Below are 15,276 nucleotides of genomic sequence, written 5' to 3' on the forward strand. Positions count from 1 at the left end.
TTAATTATCATAAAAGTTATTGGAGGAAATAGCAGATCACGAGAAGACTAATAAAGTTATTTGTGGTCTTTTTGTTGTTCAGACCTACAAATAACTTGAATTTTAAACCAGACAATGAATCAGAAACCCAATCAAATGTAAAACGTTTATCAGTTTCAGAGCCAATCAATTATGATATAGATTTTGACAAAAGGCTTCTCTTTGAGAAAGTCCGTCAAGATCGGATAAAAATGAGGCGCCATCTCAGGATCTTCACTTTTTGAATTTCCGTGGTGCCTAAATGGTGAAACGTTATGAAATTAATAATAAATTAAATTACCAAAAAAGTAAATGACTCAGAGTTTTGGCTGAAAACAGTCGATACCACAGCCATCTATATTACGGTAATTATATATTTTAATGGTATTCAAAGTAAAAAAAAACGTTCAGATTTTGAAAACATTTAAGCGTTTCATTCATTAAATCTTTCAATATGACAACATGATTAAAACTAACATCTTATATTACACAAGTATAGTACAGAATCCCGATCCCTCATCTCCACATTAGTTGAACTATTTGTAATGATTATAACGTTGCAGACCTATAGATCACTGCTGATCACCTCGTCGTTAAGCTGTTTACGATATTAACCGCCCGTCCCGACGTGTTCACGTCACTATGTTTGCAGATGATGATGTGCTAAACTGTCAGTGCGGGAGATGGATGAAGGGACACTCGGCCCGGCTTCGTCACTGGATGACTGTTTTTTTCTGTCGGATGTACAACGTGACGTAAAGCGCCATGGCGAAGAGGAGGATGGTGAGTACGACGATGCAGACGATCACGGCCACCAGGGGGCCGCTGTAGCTGCCGTCGGACGGCATTCCTGCGTGAAGAGGAAAGGCGTCACACAGTGTTAAACTTCATTAACGTTGATCATCACTGAAAGCAAAGACCAAGAAGAACCAAAACTCACCAGAATGAACCGAAAACGTCTGAGCATCTCCTGAAGGATAAAAACAGAAATGTGGTCAGTTATGGCAAGGAGTCATTTTGAGTCATAATTAGATTTTTTGGGGGGGAAATGCAGTTATTTGCTCTTTCACCACAAGTTAGATGTGGATTTAATGCCATTTGATGTGTGTAAGTTCAATAGTCTGTAAGTCATAGTTAAAATAAAATAAAAACAGCCTCAATAATTCAAATGTTGGTCATATCTTCGTTTGGAAGTATAAGATGCAAATCCAAATTCAGCATTTTTATTTCGACATTTTGCAACCACAGAAGGAAGTGACCATATTTGAAGAAGACTTGAAACTAGAGATTGAGACCATAAACTCATGTTTACAATGTTTACTGAGATAATACATCAAGAGAGAAGTAGGACCATTTTCTCATAGACTTCTATACAACCAGAGAGGAGTCGCCCCCTGGTGGCCAGCAGAGAGAAGTAGGACCATTTTCTCATAGACTTCTATACAACCAGAGAGGAGTCGCCCCCTGGTGGCCAGCAGAGAGAAGTAGGACCATTTTCTCATAGACTTCTATACAACCAGAGAGGAGTCGCCCCCTGGTGGCCAGCAGAGAGAAGTAGGACCATTTTCTCATAGACTTCTATACAACCAGAGAGGAGTCGCCCCCTGGTGGCCAGCAGAGAGAAGTAGGACCATTTTCTCATAGACTTCTATACAACCAGAGAGGAGTCGCCCCCTGGTGGCCAGCAGAGAGAAGTAGGACCATTTTCTCATAGACTTCTATACAACCAGAGAGGAGTCGCCCCCTGGTGGGGGTGTAATGTAATGTATATAGCAAACAAGACAGATCCAGTTTATTACTCTGTATGAGTCATGTTTAAACAAGAATCCCCACTCAGGTGATGGGATAAAGGGACATGTGTTTTGCCCTGAAGACGAACCGCTGCTCTGCTTCCCCACCAGGATGGCCGTGGAGGTGACGGTGGCGTTTGCCAAAACATCCGGCGCCTCCCTCTTTCTCCTCGCGGACGTTCCACAGGGCTGTAAAGCAAACAGAGAGGATTAAACCACAGCCAGCTTCCACTTGTGATGACGATGACTCCTAAAGGGAAGCGTGGATCTTTACTCACGGCCATCAGACTGCTGCAGGAGGAAACCTCACAGAGTCTGGTGACGCAGTGCAGGTAGAAGGTGGAAACTGTCTTCTCCTTGTGCTCCACGAACCGGAAGGCCTCGAAGGAGAAGTGGGCCTTCTGATCCACCCCGTTGAGATCCACCTTAGTTTGTGGGTCGCGTTCGCACCTTTGGTCGGGTGGGAAAAACAACAACGGTGGGGTAACACGGTATATATGTGTGTGTGTGTGTGTGTGTGTGTGTGTGTGTGTGTTATATAAGCGTGGTTATCTACGGGAAACTCACCCGACAAAGAGGTCGTAAAAGGTGGTGAGCTGAGGGTACGGATCCATCGACGCGTAGCATCGGTCCAGCAGCACGTTGAACCTGCAAGGATGGGAGGCTTAATTATGTGTGTGTGTGTGTGTGTGTGTGTGTGTGTGTGTGTGTATAACAATACCACAGCCATTACTACAGCCTTCTATATCACCCCCACCATCAACAGAAGAAAGAAGAAGAAGAAGAAGAAGAAGAAGAAGAAGAAGAAGAAGAAGAAGAAGAAGAAGAAGAAATCCAAAATCCACCTTAACATGAATAAAACCTACATTAAGCAAATATAAATCTTCCTATTTGTTTAATATTATGTTCAGAAATGGTGATGTAGAAATGCCAAAATAGAATTAAAATATGAATCTGTCAACAATTATTATTTTAATGTCTTAGCATAGTATAACTACCTCATTAAAAAGTACCGTTACACATTATTGACCGGTTTAATAAGCAACACAATGTTTTATGATATGTAATAGAAGACCTCTGCTTTATGATGACTATGTTTGTCATTTCTGTGCCGTTATTTGTTGTTTTTATTTATTGCAACCTGCTTTTGGGTCCAAGACCCTAAGGTGTTATAGGAGGGGGGGTTTATTAGAGACTGACCTTTGACCTATGTGTGAGGATGTATTATATGTGCTCTCAGGGAGATGTTTTTTTTTTTCTGTAAACCGTGGAAGCTCACTTGTCTGTCAGGTTGGTGGCTTTCACCGCCACGTAAATCTTGGTCTTCAGGTTCAGCCCCGTCTGCGGGACGACGAGTCGCTGCTCGTACAGTTCGTCCTGTTGCAGACACGAAAGTTAACAAAGGTTATGAAATATTGTGCTTAAAGCGTCTTGTGGATCAGGTCTTACCCTGAAGAGCTCCATGCTCAGCGTGCTGATGAAGCTGCCGTTGTTGTCTTGGATGGCGAGATTCACACCCGCACTGGATTCAAAATGAAAAGCCGAGGCTTGAATGAATGAATGAATGAATGAATGAATGAATGAATGAAACACAAACGCAGGTCGTTTGCTCGTCTCTCATTGGTCGGCTGCGGCGGACTCACACGGCCAGCATGGTGTTGTTCATGATGTACTGCATCGGGTAGAAGCAGGAGAACTTGTAGAGGATCTGCGGCCGGTAGGTGATCATCGCCGCCGAGGAGTCCACGGAGGTCACGGAGCCCGAGATGTTGACGAACTGGACCTTGGAGAAGTCCACGAACTCTCCGGTCCCAACCTGATCGATTATCTGTAACACAAAACAAACGTGGAATTTCACTGATTTCACCGATCAATTTATGTGATGGTCTTCAAATATCGCCGTTCAATTCTATAAAAAAAAATGTAGCAGATATGAGACAATGCAAGTTGATCGGCAGACGTGGGAAGTATCGAGGTTCAAATACTTTGTTACTGTACTCTATCAGAATTTACAGGTATCTGTACTTCCCTACATGTTCAAAGAAATATCTGTACTTCATCCACTCCTCACATTTTCAAAAACAGGCTCGTAGCTTTAATGCATTTGAGGGGAATTATAAATTATTAATTTCTTATTAATGTGATGTGAGATTCAGTTAGTCTTGTAAAAAAATAAAATAAAATACCACTATATCACTTTCACTTGAGTAAAGAAGTAGAATCAGTACTAACACAAGTATGTGTACTTTTACTTTAGAGAAGTGGAACAAGTACAGCCAGCTTTTATGCATTCATCCGATTTCTTGCAGGGACTTCTTTTGATTCATGATCATCTTATGATCCTGATCTGAGATGCAATAAAAATATTTATTTCTTAACAGAAATATAAAGAGATTCCAGTATGTTTGAGCATATTTTGATGATTATCGGGATAATATCGTGAATCGCAATTACTTTGTGTCTGGGATAATCGTGACGCAAAATTTTCATATCGTCTAAAATGCAGCAAAAAAAAAAACACCCAAAAAAACACGTCCAAACACCATCAAAAATACTTAGCAATGCAAGCATTCGTTAGTAGTAATTCAATTCCTAAAAAGCAGCAGTAAAAGTACAGGAGTCACAAATAAAATGAAGTAAAATTAAAATGAAATAAAGAAGAAATAAATAAAATATTTTATTTAAAGAAATAAAATAACACTTAATAACCAAACAATACATTGTAATGGATAAAAGAATGTTATAAATACAGGATTTAAAAGTTGTGAAGCGATACCTTAAAGTCATTGTTGCAGAAGGAGATGGCGCTTTCATTCAAGGGGAACCTGAAGTTTAAGACGGGCGGGTCGGCGCTCATGTCGGCCGTCCCTCGACACTCCGGCGTGTCCACCTGGTTGTTGAGGACCATCTGGGACTCGTTGTAAAAGGCCTGGTACACCGGACACAGGTAGATGCTCAGGTCCATGAACGTGGTGCCGCAGACCACAGTGATGTCGGAGTTCTCTGGGAGGAATTATTGGATGTAAATAAATATTACAGCACACACGAGGCAACACACACGCAGAACAAACCTGGAGGTCTGTTTGTGTTGCTGAAGATGCACTGGTCCGGTATCTGGGCCTGGATCCTCAGGAGGAGTCCGAGCTGGCACACGAGGACGAGCAGCCTCGTTGTTCTGTGTGTGGAGCTGTGAGGAAAAACCAGATTCATCATCACCATCTTCTTCTAGAGGAGAGGGGGAAGCCTCCAAAGTTATACAGGCACCTGAACCCAGAATGCAACACTGCAAGCAGTAAAAAAAATCCCCAAAAAGTTTCAATTCAGTCTTTTCTAATTCATGAATATGATACAAAATACTAGCTGTGCTTCCTCATAAACATAACCAGCATTCAGCAAATCAAGAAGTAATCATTATTGAACACATGAAGGTGTAAAGTTGTATCTTGAGTTGCATTTAAAGATTTTCTTTATGTTATGTTTGATCCACTCGTGAGTATCCAAAAAACGCTACGTAAGTCCTATTAATTATTAATTATTCCAATTGTTGATAGAGTAAGAAAACAATATAAATATTCACATAAAAGTGTAGTCTTTATACATGAATAAATATAAGCTACAATACAAAAGAGTTACTGCAGGGACTCACCGGTAAGTCTTCATTTTCTGTCTAGTCATCAGAGACCAGGTCTCTCTATTTATACTGTCTCACACCACAGGGCGGGTGAGACGCCCAGACAAAAGTGTAACACGAGTTACAGGCTCTGTTTTGCTTTTTTTATCTTAATATTTTTCATGCACATTGAATTGAAATAATTCACCTAAAATACGGTATAAGGTTTTTAAAGCTTTTTCTGCATCCGGTGTTAAATTATGGTTCTTAATAATAACAAATACTGTTTGTTGCTATGGATACATATGAAAAGTGGATATTTGTCTTCAGAAAATGGCAGAGCAGAGTTTTACTCTGGGAGGGATTAATCACCTGAGATGAGGATATCGTGATCCAGTCTTTCCCACTGGGGTCGGGATTTAACATTTATAACTGCAGTTCACATTTGAGCCACACGAGGGAGTCTGAATGTTCGTGTTCTAATATTGAAAGGCCAGCGTACATTCTGTTCCTTTGATGAGAGCCAACAAAAAACTAGAACATCTACCTGAACACATTTATTTGGTCATTTATAAAGTATTTACCACGTTTGTATGTTTTCAAAAACACAGATAAAACTACCAAACGGCATTTATGATGCGTCTTCCAGAGTCCGAAGCCTTTTTCCGGTGTTTCGTGTTCACGTGAAAGGATCGGGTTCTTGGTTGCATCGTTAAGAGTCAAGGATGAAGCTGTGAGAGAAATGTGCGAATATTTAAAGTGTTCGTACCAAACCTCAGATGCAGGACATTGAACTGTTTTTCCTCAACAGACGAACGGACTAATTGTGCAAATCCATAGTTAGCAACATCAGATCGACTCCGACTTTGTGGAGTAATGCCTCAGCAACCGTCTCACATCTGGTCCGACTTTATGAGAAGGTTAAAAGCTGCTGATGACGCTGAGCATTTAATGGAAAAACACTTGATTGCTGATTGGGTTTGGGGAGCGTCTATAGGAAACCATAACATAAACCCACGGACGCCAATTTCATTCTTCTTCGGACAATAAAAGAGCAGGATCAGTGATCTCTTTGGAGATCTGATGGTGCGATAAAAAGCCTCATTATCGTCCTTCCGAGTGCAACTTTTTGTTATAGCCCTCCGGCTGTAAAACTGTATGCAGAACATTTTGGTGCTGTTTTGTGTTGTGTCTCCGGATAGAATACACACCTATCTGAGAAGAAACCCAAAGTCCTTTGTGAGGCGTCGTGACACGAAAAGGGACTCCAGAGCCGACTCGGGTCCCTGAAGAACAGCGCCTGAAAAAGCCGCCTTGTTGGATCGCTTTACACGTATCCGATGTCAAATGCCAGTTTTAATCTCCCCTTGTTTGTCCAAAATGAGCGTTTGTCTGCGAGCCATGCCTTCGGTGTTACTGAGGGTGCAGTTCTTCAAAAGACCTGGACCCGGGACGGGGAACCTGTTCGCCCTTGGGGACTAGTGACTTTGAACCTGGCACAGGCCCCCGAGGCAGATTAAGGTCAGGATCCACAATCACAAAACACAAACGCTTGGTGTTAAAGGGAACGTCTCCATTGCTAAAGAATCCAAATTCTGACACATGACTCACATTAAATGTCAAAAAACAATGACTTTTACTTTTTTTGAGGATGGATTTAACCTAATTTTTGTTCCAGAATAAAAAAAAAACACAAGCTAGGATTACGTTGTTGCCTGGCAATTAAGTAAACCAATAGTGTGTATTGATGTTTATCACAGATATATCAGTAACAACACGTCGGTCAATACGTCCACTAGATAAAGTAAATAAAGCTGTTACATGGACTTAAAAATGGATAAAGTCTATAATCTATCTATCTATTCAGTTTCAGGTGCAGTTGCTGGTTTTTCCTTCACAACCGTGAAGAAAAGAGGAATCTCTGTGTTTAGATCATAATTGTTAACTCCAATTAAGTCTCCAATTAAGAAGCTCCATATGTTTGTGGCCATAGGCGTATCTAGCCCATTTTTGAGTCCCAGCACCCCTAAAAAATATTGCATAGCTAAATGCAATATAAAAATAACAGACATGTTCTTTTTAACACAAGTCCGTGTTTGACAAGCTTAAATATGGTCGAAAAAACATAGACAGTACTTATGGTTTACTATACAGTAAACTTAATATTTTAACAACGAAAATACAACAGACCCCCTCCCAACCGCGTCATGTATGATCCACCTTGTCTCTCTCCCACCTGCCCCGTTCACCCCCGTTATACCTCATTATCTTTTAATTTCGATAAAATTTTATTTGTAGTACTTTGTAAAACCAAGTGATGGCTTTTTTGCTCAGAATTAAAGTTTCCAGTCACAGTGATTTCCCCAAAAGTCTGATGTTCTTCATTCACAAATGTGGGAATGATAGTCCAAAATAAAAAATGTATGTTTTTTGGTTAAAAAAATAAAAAGGGGGAACATTCTTTGGGCTCATTGGGTGCTCGGCACCCCAAAAGCTCTGTTCCTATAGCCGGCCCTGCTAAATGCTCTCATGCGTCCATCAATGTGAGTCGCAGACTGGCGAGGAATAATATCCTCTCAACGGGAACAAAGACATCTATGGATGTTTACACTGCAACAAGAACGCCGGTCACGTTAAGTCTCGGAGACAAAAGAACAAGTGTTTGTATGGCTTGTGGCAATAAAGTGTAATTCAACCCTCATCATATGCCGTGAAAAATACAGTAAAAGCCTTGAATGACATAACACAGCCTTTCACACAGTCGTTCACAACTTTATTGCCTGTGCAGGCACGAAACAACCAGGAAGAGAGTAATATAACAGATTGCAAATTATCAGATCTTCACCCTCACCACATTCCTAAAATAGGCAAACGCAATCTCTAAAAAATGAATGTGAAACATGTAACATTTTACCAAAGTATCTCATCCCTTCCATTTCTTTTCTTGTTTGTTTGTTTGTTTTGCACTGTTCCCAGGTCAACCTAACTGGAAAGTGTCCAGTTCTTTAGTTTTAATATAACAGTGGATTTCCTTTCAACAACAGCCTGTAAGGTACATGCTGTATATGCTGAGTCATGAATCAAAACAGGTATAACAGTAAGGTAGGAGCCCTTTAAAAAAAGAAATGTTACGTGAGGACCCAACCCAGGCTGGAGCTGTGAATAGTAAACCAATCCCCGGGTTTGAAAAAAGCTTGATGACCCACTTCAATTTCTTAGTTTTGGTTCTCACATGAATATTTGGCATTGCACTAAGGATTGGGTAATTTGTTTTCTTTTAAGGTGGTACAGTAGTTGATTCAGTGGTTTCCATTACATGATTTCTAAGCAGAATGACGCCTCACAGAGTGCCTTTTGTATGATGGGATTATAATGACTGATTCACATGTAAGCAGCATTTTAATCCTGTTGAATTACTAAAATACTAAGTCAATATTTTGAGAATGTTGCTCATTATTTTGAGATGCTAGGTAATTATTGAGATACTAAGTGAATATTTTGAGAAAGTTTCTCTCTTTTTTGACAGTGGCACAATAGGTCTTCCATATGTTTGAGTTTGTATGCAACATATCATTTCTACACTGTGGTACTTCTTGTAAATGAAGTAAAAAACAAATGAATCTGAGTACTTCTTCCACCATGAGGAGACTTCTAGAAGGCACTAGAATCTAATATCCTCCATCTTTGAGAGCAAACTGCTGAGGAAATGTCCGGAAGAGTCATTTTAATTGGCCCGTTTGTAGAGGCGGTGATATGACGTAGGACGCCACCGCCCCTGTGTGTTCTGGAGAGTTCTGAGCGCGAGGGAGGGAGGGAGCGCGAGGGGCGGTGGGGGAGGAGTGTTGCTAAAGAGGTGCGGCCGCTCCCACACAAAGCGAGTCCGACGCTGCTGGGAGAACCGGAGGAGACCGTCACACAAAGACCAGACTCAGCCCGGGTTGGATCCAGCCTGCCGTACTACTCTCTACCGACCGAGTTGAACCGGAGGTGAGTGCGAGCTACGTGAACAATACGTCGGAGTAACTTTTTACTGGCGAGAGATGTCACAACCAGGTTACGTTAATTCACTAACGGCCACTACGCTGCCGTTAACGGCTATGCTCACTTTACGTTCGATAACGCAGCGAGCGTTTAAGCTAACGTTAGCTCAGATTTCTAAGGGGTCCGCAAGCCCCCTTGCGTTGTGTCGACGCGGAAGCATAACTCAGCCTTTATTCTTATTCCTCAGTGACGCTTTTAAGCTAACTTTGCCACGTCATTCTGCGTCATCTATTTAACGGGAGTTACAGAAAAAAAGTGGCTAACAACAGGTGTGACGCTGCTAACAGTGCGTGTAAAGTTACGCAAGCCATGTCTACAAGCGGTTACGTAACGGCCTTGTTAATTGTGCTGGTAGTTTTTTTCTAAGGAAGTGAACGGAATGGGTCTAGAAAGTTCCGAGCGTCCGTGAAGTGACACCCCCACCCACTCACCCGCACCGGGCCTGCCGTTTGATTATGCTGCAACACGAGCTCACACTGCGCATGCTCAGCACATGGCAAACTTTTACTTTCATAAGCCTCCTTCCAGAGGTGTACAAATACTTCGTTAGTATAATTTTCAAGTATCTTGTACGTTACGTATTTATTTATATTAGGCTCGTTGCTTAAGTGTTAATGCATTTGAGGAGGAATTCTTAATAATAGAATTAATATGAGATTCAGTGCCTTGCATTAAAAAAAAAACAGCCAGTAGAAATCTGTCATAGTGATACTTTTTACTGCATACTTTGAATAAATGTCAGCGCTTGTACTTTTCCCACTTTTACTTGAGTAAAGTTGAATCGGTACTTCTGCCTCCTTCCACCAAAAACCAAACTACCTTTTATTTAAACAATCATTAATAACACAGTTGAAACTACAGTATTGCAGAAACAACAGAACGTTGTATTGCATTAAAACATCGAGGACATGAACATGCTCGTTCTGTTGCCCACAAAAGACACGAGCCTCGACAGGCAAGTACATTTCCTCATATTTGTGATTGCGACATTTTTGGAATCATTCCTGTTTTTTTTTTTTTATATATATATATATATTTTTTATCGTCATCACCATTCGCTCAGATAATAATTTAGACTGTAACATGTCAGAAATGGTTAAAAACGAGCTCAGTCTGAGCCAAAACTCATGCATTCTTGGTTTATTTGTATTCTATATGATGGTGATGATGATAAAAATATATATATATATTTTTTGACGCGGTCAAATCTTAAAGGATTAAAACTTGTAAAGGTGTGCTTAAAAATAGATTAGGTTTAATTCTCACTGCTGTTATTGGCTTTTTTATTTTTATCCCCTTCATGTGCAGGCCCCACCTGTCGCTATGACGACCACTGCTTGGGTTGGTTGCAATGACCTCCCATGTGGCTTAACATTTGGCTAACATTACATACATTACATTATATCGATGCTCTGCTGTTGTAGCAACAGTAAACACAGAGCCTGTTAACAGAAGTTGCTGTTTAATGAGCCATCTTGATAACTTTGTTACAGAGTGAATCAACCTTTTTAAACAAATATTGAATATTAAAAAATAAAACAGCAATGTAGTAACATGTCACAGCTCAAGCTGACACGTAATTTGTCTCAAACAAAGATATTCAGTTTACGATTAGAAATGAGACGATGTGATAATCTTTACATCAAGATTATCCCGGGCCAAGTAACTTGTGATTTACGACATTGTCCCGATAATCTTCAAAATGTGCTTCAAACGTACTGGAATTGTTCAAAAATATATATATTTTTTGCATCACAGATTTTCTTTTGTGGAAAAACAATCAAATAATCTGAAATAGGAGGATCAGAAATCATGAGGTCTCCCTTTATAAATAAACATGTATTTTTGTATCCTGTATTCTTTTAAATCACTTTTCCACTTCTCTACCATTTTCAAGTCACTCATGTGCACAATCATGCCCATAACAGAAATTCACTATGATCAAGTTATTGTTTTTTTAAATCGCGATAGAATCCTTATCATTCCATCTCCATTTACGATCAAATCAAGACAAAAGTAAACAGTGAATTGATAATTAAAATAGTGGGTGATACATTTGAATAAACTGTTGAATTTAATGAAGTAGCCGTTGGCCATCAGGCTTCAGTAAAGTCCTCTCCTCCCTGTTGTCTGTTGTTGCCATAATAGAAGCAACCGTTGCCAGGCTTTGAAACAGCTGCTGTGGACAGTTTGTTTCTGTTTGAGTTGCGCACACTACTGTTAATAACCACTGCTGATAATAGCCTGATTACACCACCCTACCAGCGGCACCCACACAGTTACACCCGTCATTTACCCAGACTTTCACACAAGTGCTAAATGAATATATTCATGTAATTCATTTTCTTACTCTCAGCAAGCATGTCTAAGGGACCAGCAGTGGGCATTGACCTGGGCACCACCTACTCCTGCGTAGGGGTGTTTCAGCACGGCAAAGTCGAGATCATTGCCAACGACCAGGGAAACAGGACCACGCCCAGCTACGTGGCCTTCACCGACACCGAGAGGCTGATTGGGGATGCAGCCAAGAATCAGGTGGCCCTGAACCCCACCAACACCGTGTTCGGTACGTAAAGTTCTTAGAAACCAGTGGGATTGTTTTACTCTGACGTTTCTGCTTATTAATGGCATACATTTTTTTAATTGTCCTTCTAGATGCAAAGCGTCTGATAGGACGTCGGTTCGATGACGCGGTCGTCCAGTCGGACATGAAACACTGGCCGTTTACGGTCGTCAACGATGCGACGCGCCCCAAAGTCCAAGTGGACTACAAGGGAGAGACCAAGAGCTTCTACCCGGAGGAGATCTCCTCCATGGTTCTCATTAAAATGAAGGAGATTGCAGAGGCGTACCTCGGAAAGGTACACACCTGAGGGCTTTTTACTAAATAAATACTTTTACTTTCCACAAATAGTTATAATATCACTAAATGTAATATTCAAGTGCACAGACAAATTTAGTATTTTGGTTTCTGCAAAACGTTAAAAGTATTCGTGTCCCGTTTACACTCTGACTGCCAGCTCTACTTTCACTTAATGTGATTATAAAAACTACTAAAGTTCAGAGTGTAATTTATGTCTCATTACCCGCTGAAACCATTTTCTTCTTGCAGACTGTCACAAACGCCGTGGTGACGGTTCCTGCCTACTTCAATGACTCCCAACGCCAGGCCACCAAAGACGCCGGGACCATTTCTGGGCTCAACGTCCTTCGTATCATCAACGAGCCGACTGCTGCCGCCATCGCTTACGGCCTGGACAAAAAGGTACGAAGATTACTCTGCTACGGCATTCCTTTAGTTTTGCAGCTAGTTTCCTGTATTTTTGAAATCTTTATTTTTCTGTTCTTATTGAGCTAGACAGCTTTTTATCGTCTAATCTCTATTACAAATGAGAATAAAATGAATTCCACCTACAGGTGGGCGCTGAGAGAAACGTCCTCATCTTCGACCTGGGCGGTGGCACATTCGACGTCTCCATCTTGACTATTGAAGACGGCATCTTTGAGGTCAAGTCCACGGCTGGCGACACCCACCTGGGCGGAGAGGACTTTGACAACCGCATGGTCAACCACTTCATCGCCGAGTTCAAACGCAAATACAAGAAGGACATCAGTGACAACAAGAGGGCGGTGCGTCGTCTGCGCACGGCGTGCGAGAGGGCCAAGCGCACTCTGTCCTCCAGCACCCAGGCCAGCATCGAAATCGACTCTCTGTACGAGGGCGTCGACTTCTACACCTCCATCACCAGGGCCCGCTTTGAGGAGCTGAACGCAGACCTGTTCCGAGGAACCCTGGACCCCGTGGAAAAGTCTCTCCGCGACGCCAAGATGGACAAGGCTCAGATCCACGACATCGTCCTGGTGGGAGGGTCCACTCGCATTCCCAAGATCCAGAAGCTGCTGCAGGACTTCTTTAACGGGAAAGACCTCAACAAGAGCATTAACCCTGACGAAGCGGTGGCCTACGGTGCAGGTATGACCCCTCTATGTCCATAGATAAACACATTCAAACTAATTACAAAAGAACAAGTTAAAATCAGCTGCGCTAAACCGGCCCGTTTATTCTGCAGCTGTGCAGGCAGCCATCCTCTCCGGAGATAAATCAGAGAATGTGCAGGATCTGCTGCTGCTGGACGTGACCCCCTTGTCTCTGGGCATCGAGACCGCTGGGGGAGTCATGACAGTCCTCATCAAGAGGAACACCACCATCCCCACGAAGCAGACCCAGACTTTTACCACCTACTCTGACAACCAGCCTGGTGTGCTTATTCAGGTATGACACCTGTGACACCCTGCCCTTCTAAGTACTCCACCTCTACCGCCAATATCACGTATCATAGCAACCAGAGGCTACGTTACAGAGGGCAACCAAACCGCTCAATAAGTAATAATTAATAGTATGATAACTATGTTTTATGGGCAGGTGTTCGAGGGTGAAAGGGCCATGACCAAAGACAACAACCTCTTGGGGAAATTTGAGCTGATTGGAATCCCTCCTGCACCCAGAGGCGTTCCTCAGATCGAGGTGACCTTTGACATCGACGCCAACGGTATCATGAATGTGTCGGCCGCCGATAAGAGCACCGGGAAGGAAAACAAGATCACGATCACCAACGACAAAGGTAATCCAAACCACTTTAAAAAGGACCATCAGACCAGAGCTACATATACATCTGCCACCTAGTTTACATAGACGGTGAGACGATATTCAGCAATGTTTTTTCCTTTTTATCCGTCAGGTCGCCTGAGCAAGGAGGACATTGAGCGAATGGTCCAGGAAGCAGATCAGTACAAGGCCGAGGATGACGTGCAGAGAGAGAAGGTGGCTGCCAAGAACGGCCTGGAGTCTTACGCCTTCAACATGAAGTCCACCGTGGAGGACGAGAAGCTGAAGGACAAGCTCAGCGACGAGGACAAACAGAAGATCGTAGAGAAGTGTAACGAAGTCATCAGTTGGCTGGACAGAAACCAGGTGTGTGAATTAAAATGCGTCGTGGTCGTAAACTCTGATGTTAGACGATAATATTAATATCTTCTGCTGCTTCTTCCCTTTTCTCAAGTCTGCAGAAAAAGAGGAGTTTGAGCATCAGCAGAAAGAGTTGGAGAAGCTGTGCAACCCCATCATGACCAAGCTGTACCAGAATGCAGGCGGGGTGCCGGGGGGGATGCCAGGCGGGATGCCGGGCGGCTTCCCCGGAGCCGGCGGCGCTCCCGGAGGCGGAGCCTCCTCCGGCCCCACCATCGAAGAGGTCGACTAAACGACACGCCTCACTTGCATGGATTGTTCTCATGGAAGGTGATCGCAATATCTCAGTTATCCAAGTTGTTATAATGAGAACCATTAGCCACGCCTATGTTGTACTACTGAGAACCATTAGCCACGCCTTCTTTTTGGGATTGTATTTGTGATTTTTTTGTACGCCGGGCTTCAGGCAGCACTTCCTCTGTGGTGTTCTCTGGTCGGCGTTGCCTCCAGTAATGTTTGTATTACCACGGTGTGCTTTTCTTTCACAGGTGTTACTTTGCAAAATAAGACTAAATAAAGATTTATTTTGAACATCGACTCTTATTTAATATTGATAGGTGTTACATTACATATTGTATATCATCTCTAAAATCCCAATTTTTTTTCAGAAATTATCCAAATAATGCAATACTCATTAATATTTGGATAATTTGTGACTTGCATAAATCAATAAGTCATACTTTTTACAGAGACGATTCTTTGATTCACGATAGTGGCCGGGTGTCATTGATGCATGTTCGTGACTCCAGCAGGCTGGTTGCAAATAATCCAAGATGGCGACGGCCAAAATG

The 15,276-nt window shown here is 42.2% G+C and overlaps 2 protein-coding genes across 2 annotated transcripts; one reads left to right on the forward strand and one right to left on the reverse strand.

Moving 5' to 3' along the window:
• On the reverse strand, positions 1 to 6,049 carry LOC311019732 (zona pellucida-like domain-containing protein 1; the record flags this gene model as incomplete). Its single annotated transcript, XM_084019302.1, has 12 exons — positions 1 to 868; positions 959 to 988; positions 1,898 to 1,997; positions 2,087 to 2,258; positions 2,376 to 2,456; positions 3,088 to 3,185; positions 3,258 to 3,330; positions 3,452 to 3,636; positions 4,585 to 4,811; positions 4,880 to 4,995; positions 5,791 to 5,824; positions 6,040 to 6,049. 12 exons carry the CDS (start codon positions 6,047 to 6,049, stop codon positions 732 to 734), a joined length of 1,263 nt encoding a protein of 420 aa, XP_083875428.1. The 3' UTR covers positions 1 to 731.
• A 3,197-nt stretch (positions 6,050 to 9,246) lies between these two features.
• On the forward strand, positions 9,247 to 14,853 carry hspa8b (heat shock protein family A (Hsp70) member 8b). Its single transcript, XM_084020395.1, has 9 exons — positions 9,247 to 9,405; positions 11,816 to 12,025; positions 12,115 to 12,320; positions 12,572 to 12,724; positions 12,877 to 13,432; positions 13,530 to 13,732; positions 13,883 to 14,081; positions 14,199 to 14,431; positions 14,520 to 14,853. The coding sequence occupies exons 2-9, from the start codon at positions 11,821 to 11,823 to the stop codon at positions 14,715 to 14,717; spliced, it is 1,953 nt and encodes a 650-aa protein (XP_083876521.1). The 5' UTR covers positions 9,247 to 9,405; positions 11,816 to 11,820; the 3' UTR covers positions 14,718 to 14,853.
• The last annotated feature ends 423 nt before the right edge of the window (positions 14,854 to 15,276 follow it).

The sequence above is a fragment of the Eutrigla gurnardus genome (genome assembly GCF_963514095.1).
Source record: "Eutrigla gurnardus genome assembly, chromosome: 10".
NCBI lineage: Eukaryota > Metazoa > Chordata > Actinopteri > Perciformes > Triglidae > Eutrigla > Eutrigla gurnardus.

Excerpts from the sequence above, each read along its gene's own strand:
- hspa8b (XM_084020395.1), top strand. The coding sequence starts at position 11,821 with ATGTCTAAGGGACCAGCAGTGGGCATTGACCTGGGCACCACCTACTCC. Across the intron at positions 12,725-12,876 it reads CTTACGGCCTGGACAAAAAG|GTGGGCGCTGAGAGAAACGT; the intron begins GTACGAAGATTA and ends TTCCACCTACAG. Across the intron at positions 13,433-13,529 it reads AGCGGTGGCCTACGGTGCAG|CTGTGCAGGCAGCCATCCTC; the intron begins GTATGACCCCTC and ends TTTATTCTGCAG.